The sequence below is a fragment of the Procambarus clarkii genome, chromosome 20 (genome assembly GCF_040958095.1).
Source record: "Procambarus clarkii isolate CNS0578487 chromosome 20, FALCON_Pclarkii_2.0, whole genome shotgun sequence".
In the NCBI taxonomy this organism is placed as follows: Eukaryota; Metazoa; Arthropoda; class Malacostraca; order Decapoda; family Cambaridae; genus Procambarus; species Procambarus clarkii.
In genome coordinates, this window is record NC_091169.1 from 23,218,976 (window position 1) to 23,232,439 (window position 13,464).

Consider the following 13,464-nt stretch of genomic DNA (forward strand, 5'->3'; position numbering starts at 1 on the left):
ATGTACGGTGTTGATGGTGTCCTCGTCACTATATGTACGGTGTTGATGGTGTCCTCGTCACTATATGTACGGTGTTGATGGTGTCCTCGTCACTATATTGCAACATCACTGTATCAGACCATGACGTAGAAGCCACGGCACTGTAGCCACTGACGGGACTGACTAGGACATCACAGTACAGGACGTCAATGTACAGGACGTCACTCTACAGGACATCACTGTACAGGACGTCACTCTACAGGACATCACGGTACAGGACGTCACTGTACAGGACGTCACTCTACAGGACATCACTGTACAGGACGTCACTGTACAGGACATCACTGTACAGGACACATGACATCACGACGACGTCCCCAGCACCCAGCTAGCAGATCAGCAGCCGTAGAGCAGGTGGGTACCTCATTACTGTACTCCAAGACTACACAGTTTCGACACTCAGTATCAAGCTCCCGGGCCCGGCTGGCTGGTACAGTGAAGCCCCTTGTACTGTATCCTACTGCCGGAGGCTGTGGATCATGGCCCTTTATCTCCCTTTCCCTCCCTTTCCCTCTCTCTTTCTCTCCCTCCCCTGCCCGTCTCTCACCTCTCACATCTCGACTATCAACAATGTGTCATCTGTCATCAACTCTTTCATCAATCGTTGTCTCGTGTTACATTTCTCTGCTAATAGGGTGTACTCTGTATTGCTGGCAGAGTGAGCAGTACTCTGCCGGTGCTTCTTCTATCCACACTACAGTGTACCCATGCCAGTGTACCTTGTAACCACCCCCCTGCTAGAGTGTCATGTGCCCTGTGAGAGTGTCATGTACTCTGCCATGAGCTGGTGTCATGTACTCTGCCATGAGCTGTACCCTGCCAAAGTGCCATGTATCTCTGCTAGAATACCACGTAAGCTGCCTGAATGTCCTGTACTCTGTCAGAGTACTCCACACTCTGCCAGAGTACTCTACACCCTGCCAGGGTACTCTACATCCTCCCAGAGTACTCTACACCCTCCCAGAGTACTCTACACCCTGCCAGGGTACTCTACACCCTCCCAGGGTACTCTACACCCTCCCAGAGTACTCTACACCCTCCCAGAGTACTCTTCACCCTCCCAGAGTACTCTACACCCTTCCAGAGTACTCTTCACCCTCCCAGAGTACTCTTCACCCTGCCAGAGTACTCTACACCCTCCCAGGGTACTCTACACCCTTCCAGAGTACTCTTCACCCTCCCAGAGTACTCTTCACCCTGCCAGAGTACTCCCAGAGTTAATTATTTAAATATAATTATTCAATGTATATGCAGTAATTTAAATATACGAAAAATTATTAAGAAAGAAAATTAATTTCAAAAGTCCCCCCTTGACTGTATGAATTTATTTCGAATTTTCCGCTTAGCTTTTTCGAGGACATTTAAAAAGCCAATCAAAAAACTGCGACGAAGCCATTGCATCCTCTGCCCTCAACAACAGAATAAAAACTGCCTAAAATTCATAACACATGTACGTATGTATTCCATTGCAAATGAGTTTTGATGCAATATCCCCCCCCCTTGCAGCTAGAGGCGTTATCTTGAGGTTATCTTGAGATAATTTCGGGGCTTTTTTTTAGTGTCCCCGCGGCCCGGCCCTCGACCAGGCCTCCACCCCCAGGAAGCAGCCCGTGACAGCTGACTAACACCCAGGTACCTATTTTATTGCTAGGTAACAGGGGGCATAGGGCGAAAGAAACTCTGCCCATTGTTTCTCGTCGGCGCCTGGGATCGAACCCACAGGATCACAAGTCCAGCGTGCTGTCCGCTCGGCCGACCGGCGTACTGCAACCCACTGGACAAACACTCCAAGTTGCAGCTTTTAGGAATTAACTTTGCAACATTGAAATTGGTTGTCATCCACAGCATCGCGGTAAATATCAACACAGCGCGAGGGGTCAATAGCGCGCCCAGCCTCACTTTTAAAGGTTTTCTGAGCATATTAGAATTCCAAGTTCATTTGGTTTGGGTACGAGTTCTGGAGCGTTATATTATTGACTCTTGGGTGAAGAATTGGATATCATTTTGTCATGTATCATTACCGTCACGTGTAAGACGATTCATACAGGTGATATATATATATATATATATATATATATATATATATATATACTGATGTATTGAAGTCATGGTCATCTTTGCATCCTCAGGACGGACATCATATTCACTGACATCATATTCGGTGCACGATTTCTCGGTAAATGTACACTAAAATATTAATTTAGCTGTTGTTAAGGTATTGCTAGAGGTTGATGTAGTCTTTAGTTTGGCTTAGTGCTTGGTATAATTATTTCCACTACCGCTTTGGGTCAAGTTACAGCTTGGGAGACCAATCAAGTGTTAAGTGTGTACCCTTCTTCCTCCTCCTCCATGAGTGTAGCGGAGGTGTTGGGGTGTATGTGGGTCTCGACACCTTCCTACACTCATGGCGCTGTCGTTGTCTCACGGGACACAGTGATGGACACCTGCCCTGCAGGCCTAGGTTCGAATCCTTGAAGCATCATTGCAGTTGAAAAAAAAATACCGTTGTTTGGGGACCATTCAAGGGTTACACATGTGTGTAATATATATATATATATATATGTCGTACCTAGTAGCCAGAACTCACTTCTCAGCCTACTATTCAAGGCCCGATTTGCCTAATAAGCCAAGTTTTCCTGAATTAATATATTTACTATAATTTTTTTCTTATGAAATGATAAAGCTACCCTTTTCACTATGTATGAGGTCAATTTTTTTTTATTTTAGTTAAAATTAACGTAGATATATGACCGAACCTAACCAACCCTACCTAACCTAACCTAACCTATATATATAGGTAAGGTTAGGTCAGGTAGCCAAAAAAAGCTAGGTTAGGTTAGGTTAGGTAGGTTAGGTAGACGAAAAAACATTAATTCATGAAAACTTGGCTTATTAGGCAAATCGGGCCTTGCATAGTAGGCTGAGAAGTGAGTTCTGGCTACTAGGTACGACATATATATATATATATATATATATATATATATATATATATATATATATATATGGTACATGGTGCCTGGACGTGGAGTTGATTATTGTGCTCCTGTGTCTTCTCTGAAATCCGCGAATATTTTTCAGAATTCCATTATATAATGACGCAAAGTAATGCGAGTAGTTCTGCTGACAGTTTGTGTACATTTAGTCAGTTCTACGTCAGCAGAGGTTGTTAGCTCCCAGAGGTACTTGTAGCCGAGCCTTGGCCTAGCAGAGGTGACATCTAGAAGTCTGCTGACCTTATTGGAAGGACGATTATGTGCCTATCTGGACCTTTCCACCACCGCCCACGGGATGGGTATGGTGGGTCGGGGGGGGGGGCATAATAAAGAAATTGCGTCTACTCTATATAATACATATGTATAATTATATACATTTAAGAACCACTACACTCTGGCTTGACAAAGCGGAAGGGTCACATGTAATTACACAAGCAAAGACGTCTGAACTATCATTGCAAAACTGTCCTGTTTCACAATGATAGTTAAATGGTATTTATTTGTCTTAAATGAGGAAGATTAATGATTCATAACCACAAATTCTACCGAGGTGGTCGATACAAGGACAGTTGAAGACATGAGTAATTATAGTTAGGTAGTTAAGAATCGCGGGGAAGGCTGTTAGAACAGATGCCAGAGTTAAAGGTCCCCGGTGGGTAGTTAGAGGAGCTACAAGTAATTAAGGGTCATTCAAATGTAATTGGAAATAGCGGGGAGCGTTGATGATCGCATCTATGAGATTTATGAAGCATTTTACTCTAAAATTATCATCAACAGACGGCGGGTCAAAGGTGACTGTAGTTAACGTAGTGAACTACTCAACACACATTAAAAAGGTATTAAAAGCCGTATATAAACGAGTGACAAGGTGTAAACATGTTTCTGAAGAGTCGTCGACTTGAGGTTTCGGTTGGTGTTTGGACTCAGTCACTTGAGGTAATAATTAGTGAATATTATATTGAAAGTTCGTTTGAAAGGTCAGAGCCTTTATACCAGGTGACCCGCCACAGGGTGAGTGTGGGACTGTAGGGTACCCACAGGGTAGGGTGCCCCCAGGGTATACTACCCTAAGTGTACCACCAGTGAGGGGTACACTTGGGTGGTACACACAGGGTAGTGTACCACCAGTGAGAGGTACACTTGGGTGGTACACACAGGGTAGTGTACCAAAGGTAAAACCACATATGTGCCTTTTCACAGACACCAAATATACAGCTTTATCATTCGACTAGATAAGACAAACTATGTATAATCTGGCCCTCAGTATGATTCATTAGACCCTTAGTGGACCCCAGAAGGGCCCAGTGGACCCAAGAAGGGCCAACTGGACCCCAGTAGGGCCGACTGGACCCCAGCAGGGCCCAGTAGACCCCAGAATGGCCGACTGGACCCCAGTAGGGCCCAGTGGACCCCAGCAGGGCCCAGTAGACCCCAGAATGGCCGACTGGACCCCAGTAGGGCCCAGTGGACCCCAGTAGGGCCGACTGGACCCCAGCAGGGCCCAGTGGACCCCAGCAGGGCCCAGAGGACCCCAGTAGGGCCGACTGGACCTCACCGTGAGTCGTGCTATCATAGACTCAGCTCTCGTTCCTCTCATCCTCAGGTTCCCCAGTGCCTGAGAAGCCCGTGGCCCTGACAGTGGTGCCAGGGCCACAGGTCGCCAACATGTACTCGGCTGCCTCAGACACGAAGCTCTCAGAGGACCTGACGCCAGCCACCACGCCCTCACACCCGACCTTCGAGCAGCTCACGCCCACGGACCAGGCTAAGGTCAGAGTCGCTCACGCGCTGAATCGGCTGAGTGGCGACTCCGGACAAACCTTCATACCTGATCCTGTGAGTATTACTGTGGGTCTGGGGAGGGAGGGAGAGGTTGTGGGAGGGAGGGAGAGGTAGTGGGAGGGAGAGGGAGGGAGAGAGAATTTAGGATAGTTTAATAATCTCCTTTTAAGAGATCACACAAATTATTTAATTTCATTGTGAAATTCAGCTAGCATACTGGCAGAGGAAATGAATAACTGGGGTTAATTTTGTTGTCAGAACTTACGATAGAACTGACCATATCACTGACACAAATCGTAGCAACTGTGGATGGCTGGTCACTGCAGTCACTGCACAGTCACTGCACTCTCCACGGTCTTCTCTGAGGTCTACTCCTTCTTCCCGACTTTCCTAGTTGGTCCTTATATATGACCTTCCTCTTGGGTCAGTTCACTCTTCAGATATTTAACTACAATAAGTTTGAATCATATTATGCTTCTCTTACGTCTCTGGGGAGATGTCGAAGCAGTTTACATCATGGTCATAAATTACAAAATATTTTAAATGTCAACACTTGGTTTATTATCATTAATGTTCCTTATTCCGCTTGGAAGATATAATTAGTTAGCACTGGCCAAAGTTGACGTCTCCAGAGATCTGAGAGAGACTTGCCAGTAGTCTCGACCTGTATATGAAGGTTAGAGAGGTAAGGGTGTGGTCAGGGAGGGGATGGACTATAGTGTTAGGGGGTAAGGGTGTGGTCAGGGAGGGGATGGACTATAGTGTTAGGGGGTAAGGGTGTGGTCAGGGAGGGGATGGACTATAGTGTTAATACACCATGCATGTTGGTCAATATAAACCAGTCGCCGCATTATGGATCTATATAATGCAAAACCATGTTTAGATATGTGACACCATTTTCACCTACAGGAATGACATACACGCTTTTAATAACCTGAAATCAAACTAACTATTGTTTGTCTCGAGACGCTAATCTGTAATTGAGTTACTTATGACAAAAGTCTTGAGATGGGTCAGATGAAAGATCTCTTCACCGGACCTGACTTCTTTCTTTTCGCAAACTTCAAAGGTATATGTCTGTCTGTGTGTCTCTTTTCTGTCACTAATTCTGTGGTCCCTTCTACGAGTGTTGAAGTCCCTCTTCAAGCATCATCTCGTAATACCCACCTCAAAGGTCTTCATGTTTGATATTTGTATTAATATTTCAAGAATAAAATGCTATGCTCTCTTTCATATTTATATTCCACGGTGCTCAGGGAATAGTGCCACCAAATATTTAATGAAACACGTTTGATCTCAAATTATTCAGCAAAGGTTGTGCATTCCTGAGTGGACAACTTTGTAATAATATATTCTGCAACTGTATTTTTTCACCAATCACATATTTGCGCAATATTTTCCCTTTAGCCGGAAAATAATTGCAAGTGAGAGGGCAAATGAGCCAGAATGCGTGTGTGTTTGTCCGTAATATTTGCCCTTGTAATATATTAACTGCCGGAGCTTGCTGAATGACTGAGGATTGATCAATACAAAGTACTAACGACTGTGATCACTTCCGCAGGACAGTGAAGGGGGCAGAGGCTACGTGCCCTTCGTGGACTACAGCGGCAGGGACTATGCTCCAGTACCCAATGGTCGACGTGCCTCCTTCAGCGACCTGGGGCCATACACTCACCCGGGTCCTCCGACTTCGATTTCCTCCGCCACGACTGACTTCTGCACCATCAGGAGAGGGACGAGAGGCAGCGACCTGGCGGCTGAGAACGGCAGAAGCCTGCTGGCCTCTCCTAACTACCACGACACCTCGAGTTTGCGTCACAACGGCAACGCCCACACACTTTCCCGCCATTCTGCGTACTCAACCGGCCGCGCCACGACCTACGGCTCTCCGCCGCCTCCACCATACCCTAAGAACCCTAAAATAGGGTCCCCACGAGGGGCCCCCTCTCCCACGGGGCCCCAAGCCCTAACACTCCCTAATTCCATCGTGCACACCGACGAACACGGGTCACCCGAGGCGAAGTATATCTTTTCTCCTGAAGCCATGATGAAGCCGGGCACTCTGGTGTGACCCGAGCTTCTTCCTTGTCTTGACGGGAGCTGAGACATCGCTGAGAGCCGGGAGTTCGCCCTCCTGCTCCGCCACTCTCAGCGCTCTCAGGAGAACCCTTCACCTGGGCTTTTAGATACTTGTGGAGGTGTACATTAGTAAACTCCGAGTGTGGTCCTGAAGTACAGCTTAATGACTCCCCCCTTTTCCGTCTGTTAGAGCCGCAACCTCTGTGGAGCTTCCACCCTCTCTGTGGAGCCTCCATCCTCTCTGTGGAGCCTCCACCCTCTCTGTGGAGCCTCCACCCTCTCTGTGGGGTCCCGCGGAGGCTACTGACATGACATTCAGTGCGTCATCAAAGTGGGGTAACCTCAGTGGTGCTTCGAAAAGAGGCAGTCGAGGTGCGTGTGGACTGTAGTTGGTCTCATTACCCGCCGCCATCACTCTCGGGGACTCTGACCGCTGCCATTATGGCCGCCAAACGCTAGTAAGTGCACTCCTGCTTCGCTTCGTATTCCAAAAGAGTCTTAGACGATTTTATTGATAATGAAATGGTTCTTATCCTGAATTTTGAATTCAGAACAGCAAAGGAGTGACTGTGTGTGTGTGTGTGTGTGTGTGTGTGTGTGTGTGTGTGTGTGTGTGTGTGTGTGTGTGTGTGTGTGTGCGTGTGTGCGTGCGTGTGCTCACACTGCTCTCAGTTGCCAGCGGAAAATGAGAGAATGTAGTCTTTTTCACCGACCTATGTAGTGATTGCCAAAAGGGTACATGAACAGACTTTTATCTTAGAGGTGATTGCACCTGCAGATCACTTCCTAACTACCCCCAGACGTTGATGTGGTGACAAGGCGAACTTACCACACGGGCTCCTTATCCTTTTCCTTAACGAGCCGGTAAGCACTGTGGCATTAATACACAAGTTAACAGTTTACTGATCACAAACCCGAAACTCGCCGGGCGGCGCGCGCGCACATGTTCTGAATAGCAGCTGGTCATTGTTAACGTCAACAACAGCTGGTCACTAATGAGACAATAGATGGAGATGTTTCTCAGTGTGACTGAACACAGATACAAAACACAGTAGAACGAAAATTTGTATAATTCCTTTTTTTCTGATTTGTCCTGCGCTTGATAAGTCTAGTAACCTAGAGTCAGGGAGTTAATCTATTAGGTGACTGAGGCCTCCAAACACCCGTGATTGACCTTGCACCAGGAAGCCACCCACAATAGTTACCTACCTCCAGGTACCTATTTACTGTTGGATGAACAGAGCCATCGGGTGTAAGGAATTGTCTTCAGGCGTGTCTCTTTCTTGGTGTGGAATCCCACACTCGGAAACCTTTTGTATGTGAACCTTGTTGCAAGGAGACAGACAGACATACAGCCTCAATCACCTTCACGAAGGTGGTCCAACACCCACCTGGTGGGTGAAGATGACCCAGGGGTCACGGGGGGGGGGGGCGTAGCCCCTGGGTAACTACCCAATAACAACTCTAACAGTTTTCGCTCCATCCTCGAGGCCGGGAGCCCAACTTCACCTCGTCTCCTCAGCCCTAACAGAATTTGCTTTTCCAATTTGAGCTCGACAATAATAGTCTCCTTGTTCGCGGAGACAATTAAAGAGGCAAGACGGTCGTGCCAAGATAGACAATTACACTGTCGACGACTACAAGATGGTTGTTAGACTGTGAAAGCAACTCAAGTTACCCCAGCTGGAGCTCCGAGAGGAAATTCAAATTAAGTTTCGATAAAAGTGAACTTGCGTACGACGAACTTGACAACGATCTCGTGAGAGGTTGTCGAGGACACCCTGGGGTCTTGATATGGTTGTCGAGGACACCCTGGGGTCTTCATGTGGTTGTCGAGGACACCCCTGGGGTCTTGAAGAAGTTGTCGAGGACACCTTGGGGTCTTGAAGAGGTTGTCGAGGACACCCTGGGGTCTTCATGTGGTTGTCGAGGACACCCCTGGGGTCTTGAAGAAGTTGTCGAGGACACCCTGGGGTCTTGAAGAGGTTGTCGAGGACACCCTGGGGTCTTGATGTGGTTGTCTAGGACACCCTGGGATCTTGAAGAGGTTGTCGAGGACACCCTGGGGTCTTGAAGAGGTTGTCTAGGACACCCTGTGGTCTTGAAGAGGTTGTCTAGGACACCCTGGGGTCTTGAAGAGGTTGTCTAGGACACCCTGGGGTCTTGAAGAGGTTGTCTAGGACACCCTGGGGTCTTGATGTGGTTGTCTAGGACACCCTGGGGTCTTGATGTGGTTGTCGAGGACATCTTGGACACAGACGAGGGGGGGGGGCTGTATAAGGGCCGTAAGTCCTTGGGTGACAAGTCGTTGTCTGTCGAGCAAGATGCTCGACAGGAGAAAATCCTGTCATCTGTCCAACTCTCACAACTCTGCCTTTTCTTGTGGAGGTCTTTATAGGGGAAACAATTGACCAATTACTTAGTTAATGGACTGTTAGGCACGCTTCAATTAGCTCCTTCTAAGGGCTCGTTCAGAACTTGGCACTCTCGCTGCAGGCCAGTAGTCTCCTTCCATTCTTGAAGGACTTTCAGAAGTTTCTCATTTAGATTCTCATCATTTTTGTTTATCTCCTTCTTCCTTGTCTCTCTTCTTTAATTAATTTTTTCTCTAGCATTCACTTCATGAGCTTCTCTCATACGACTCTTGTACCCAGGCCCCAGAGATCGCTGTTGCCAGGGAGGTTAAACAGCTTTATCTTAGAAGACGCTGAACAACATTCATACGTCTGGGATGTAAATAAACTTTGAGCAGCGATTACCTGATCAACCAGGCTGTGACTCATACGTCAGGCTGCTAGCAGCCGCGTCTAACAGCCTGGTTGATCAGTCCAGCAACCAGGAGGCCTGGTCGACGACCGGGCCGCGGGGACACTAAGCCCCGGAAGCACCTCAAGGTAACCTCAAGGTAGCGTGCGTTATTGCTTCTGGGAGACCAATGACTGAAAACTAACAATAAATTTCAAGAATTTGTGAAAAAAAATTCCTGGTCTAAATTTGTGGGTATTTACCGTTTATTGTCAAAACAAAAGATGGCTTTAGTTTTCCGTGCAGTGGGAGCCGGGAGGCCTGATACGCTAACAGTATTGCAATAATTCCCATCCAAATATTCCTCGTGCGTTAAAAGCTGTCATTCTATCAAATCTGGAGAGCGCAGTGTTTGCCCCGGCCAGCTGATGGTAGCCACACACACACACACACACACACAGACACACACACACACACACACAAACACAAACACACACACACACAAACACACACGCTCAGTTGATAGACAGTTGAGAGGCGGGACCAAAGAGCCAAAGCTCAACCCCCGCAAGCACAAATAGGTGAGTACACACACACACACAAACACACATACACACACACACACATACACACACACACACACACACACACACACATACACATACACATACACACACGATAACATTACTCTGTGTGTGTATGTACAGAAGTGAGAGATTCCACGTATGTCAGACCAACAAGACCCGCTTCAACAAGATCCCTGCACGAAAAGCAACTTTCAATCCGCCATATATTATATATCAATCCCCCCCCCCTCCCCAAACGAGGTAAAACACTTCCGTATAAGCGTGCAAATCGACTCTGAACTACGAAAAAGGTTCCTGTATGTTATCTTCCACAATGAAGCTATGAACACACTACTCGAGTGTGAGACTTGCACTCTCGTGTGTAAAGTCTCCACGGTGTCATGGGTAAATGTAGTCCAAATCTCTCGATTTGGTACTCCGTACAAAAATGGCACTGTTTTGACTGACGGGAAGCGTACGAATCCCAGCAACCCACATAAGCTACCTAGGCCGATGTATGGAAATATTTGTGTTTCTATCATGTCTAAGTTTTGACTACTGCGTCGTGTTGTTAACGGATTGGTAGATTGGTTAAAAAATAAAGAGGCATAAGGTGAGAGGACGGGTTGAAAGATTGGTCAGTTCTGCTCTAGTAGAGCAGTGAGAGAGTGCCTGGTGATCGTTGATCGGCCTGTCGTTAACAAGGGATAAATGCTCGTTAATCATGCCGCCAAACCGGTTCTTATTAATAGAAAAAACACCTCACACAACTCAACTGATGGTGTGTCCTTTCGAACAGTGCTCGAAAACACACTGTTCGAATCACGAATCAAAAACTGTTGGAATTCGAATCACGACCGAAAAACGCGAATCGCGCGGTTCGAGATGAGAAAACACGAGATATACGAATCGTGTTTCGAAATACTTCATACACGTTCAACAACTAGCAACAGTTGCAAAAAAAACTCAACCTATGACTATACAACACATTCTATTATATAGTAATAATACTGTATACTTGAGAAAATACAAATTTTGAATACTCAGTGCGTTAAAGTTGAGTGAATGCATCTTCGGGGTCGGCCTACTGTTTCAACTAGTCTTGCTTGAGGACAGGTTGCAAGGAGATGCCATGACATGCAGGCCTAGTGGGCGAAGCTTGGCCTCATACACCTCTTGACTAATGTAATTGTTTCATTATTATTTATTGCTCTACTATCAATATTTTTTATATTATTGCTACTATAAAGTTTGTCTAACCGTTGTAATGTATGAAAGGATGTGTGTATGAACGTATAAATGTATGTATATATAATCCTACACACACACACACACACCCTTGCATACAATATACAACTGTCAAGACATAAATTTAGTAGAGTAAACAAGACAAAATCTGAGACAAATCTTCCATACTTGTTCAAAAGGAGTTTGACCCACATCCGGCTGACACAGGTTATCGTGGGTCAAGAACAGACAATTCCTAGTCCTCAACCCGGTTGAATCACCACTTGGAACACCCTTCACCACCACAACCACCGTCGTCATATAACGCCCTAAAGGACCCACATTTGGGTCCTTGGCGAGTTTCGTTATAACTGAAGTCGTATAAACGAATGCTATTCAACTTGCAACACAAATAAATCATTTAAATAATCTCTCGGCAGCTGAAACCGTACTCGATTCTTCTCGTCAATATTTATAATAACATAAAAATATTATGTCTACATCATTACGAGAGATGAAATAATTTAAGTTCTAATTTAAATATTTAAAATATGGAACATAAATCGTTCTCAGCTGCAAAAGAACCGAACGTCTTTGACATTCTTGGAAATATGTGGATGTCAATTCATAGAAGTCACGTAAGGTCCCCAGGCAGTGTAAGAACTGTGGCAGCCAGGGGGGCCTCGTAGCCTGGTGGATAGCGCGCAGGACTCGTAATTCTGTGGCGCGGGTTCAATTCCCGCACGAGGCAGAAACAAATGGGCAAAGTTTCTTTCACCCTGAATGCCTCTGTTACCTAGCAGTAAATAGGTACCTGGGAGTTAGTCAGCTGTCACGGGCTGCTTCCTGGGGGTGGAGGCCTGGTCGAGGACCGGGCCGCGGGGACACTAAAAAGCCCCGAAATCATCTCAAGATAACCTCAAGATCTCAAGATAGCCACGGAAGGTCCCAGCCACAGATAAGAGCCCTCTGTATGCCTCAGAAGGTCCCAATCACAATAGTCAACAGGGCTGCAGAAGCCTCAAGAAAATCCCAACCACAGAATTGAATAACACAGGGTGAGTGAACATCTTATATCTTTGCTCCCCTACACAATCCTCACACTTAGCCGCCTCTGGATTATCCTGGAAGATACTGAAAGAAACTTTGTTTCATCAAGTAGACGAGGTATTAAATTGATGTTTATTATAAGGAGATTGTTCAGAAATATTAGAAATGTTTTACTGTTTTTTTTTCAACTCATGAATGTGTCTTAGTTAATTTCAGTGTATAGCTTCATTGTAGGGGATTTTCTTGCTGTTTATTTACAAATCTTTCATACTATTGCTGATTGAAACATTTTTAATAATGTTTTGTTTTATACATTTGCGTTACATTTAATATATACAGATATAAATTATTAAAATAAGCTTAGAACACTGAATTAACTAAAAATCACAAACTTAAAACTTAATATATATATATATATATATTATATAAAATCATAATCTGGCATGCTAGAGCCTGCGAGCCACCGCCTGTACAGCTTCACTATAATCTACATGAAACATTGTAACCAAAACAGCTTCATTATAACCCATTTAAACCAGTCTTACCAAAACGATATCAAGAAACGCAATCACTGATCCTCTTGCCGTGCGCATGACTCCTAATATCCTCCAGAATTATTGCTGTGAACTTAAAGAAAATTACATATATGATACACAAGAAGATTTTTTCCGGAATCACAATAAGGATTTTGTACCCAAGAGAGTAATTAAGGCTATTTCTCATCTATTTTTTCCCCCACTCTGTCTTTCTCTCGATATCTTCCCATGTTCTTCACTACCCAAGTTACCCTCTATTGTAGAAAAAACATTTCCTTTGCATATGCTAGTGTGTAAGTGCATGAGAGTTTTGTAAATAGCTGTACATTGCGACACGATTTACTCGTTTGTATCTATATGGGCATTTTGGTAATAAATTATTTTGAATATATCACTTTGGTTTTCATAGCCTATTTGTTGTTGTTGTTTTAGATTCAGCTACTGGGA

At 45.4% G+C, this 13,464-nt stretch overlaps 1 protein-coding gene across 5 annotated transcripts in view; it reads left to right on the top strand.

The window, feature by feature from the left end:
- The window catches only part of LOC123755478 (irregular chiasm C-roughest protein), a 584,568-nt gene extending 571,160 nt beyond the window's left edge, over window positions 1-13,408 (top strand). For 4 of the 5 annotated variants that reach the window (XM_069327691.1, XM_069327693.1, XM_069327694.1 and 1 more), the window contains 2 exons: window positions 4,636-4,868; window positions 6,376-13,408. In XM_069327691.1, coding sequence (XP_069183792.1) covers window positions 4,636-4,868; window positions 6,376-6,885 — 743 coding nt within the window. In that variant the 3' untranslated portion in view covers window positions 6,886-13,408. The remainder of the gene's footprint in view (window positions 1-4,635; window positions 4,869-6,375) is intronic. The other variant, XR_011229185.1, reaches the window with a different exon arrangement.
- The last annotated feature ends 56 nt before the right edge of the window (window positions 13,409-13,464 follow it).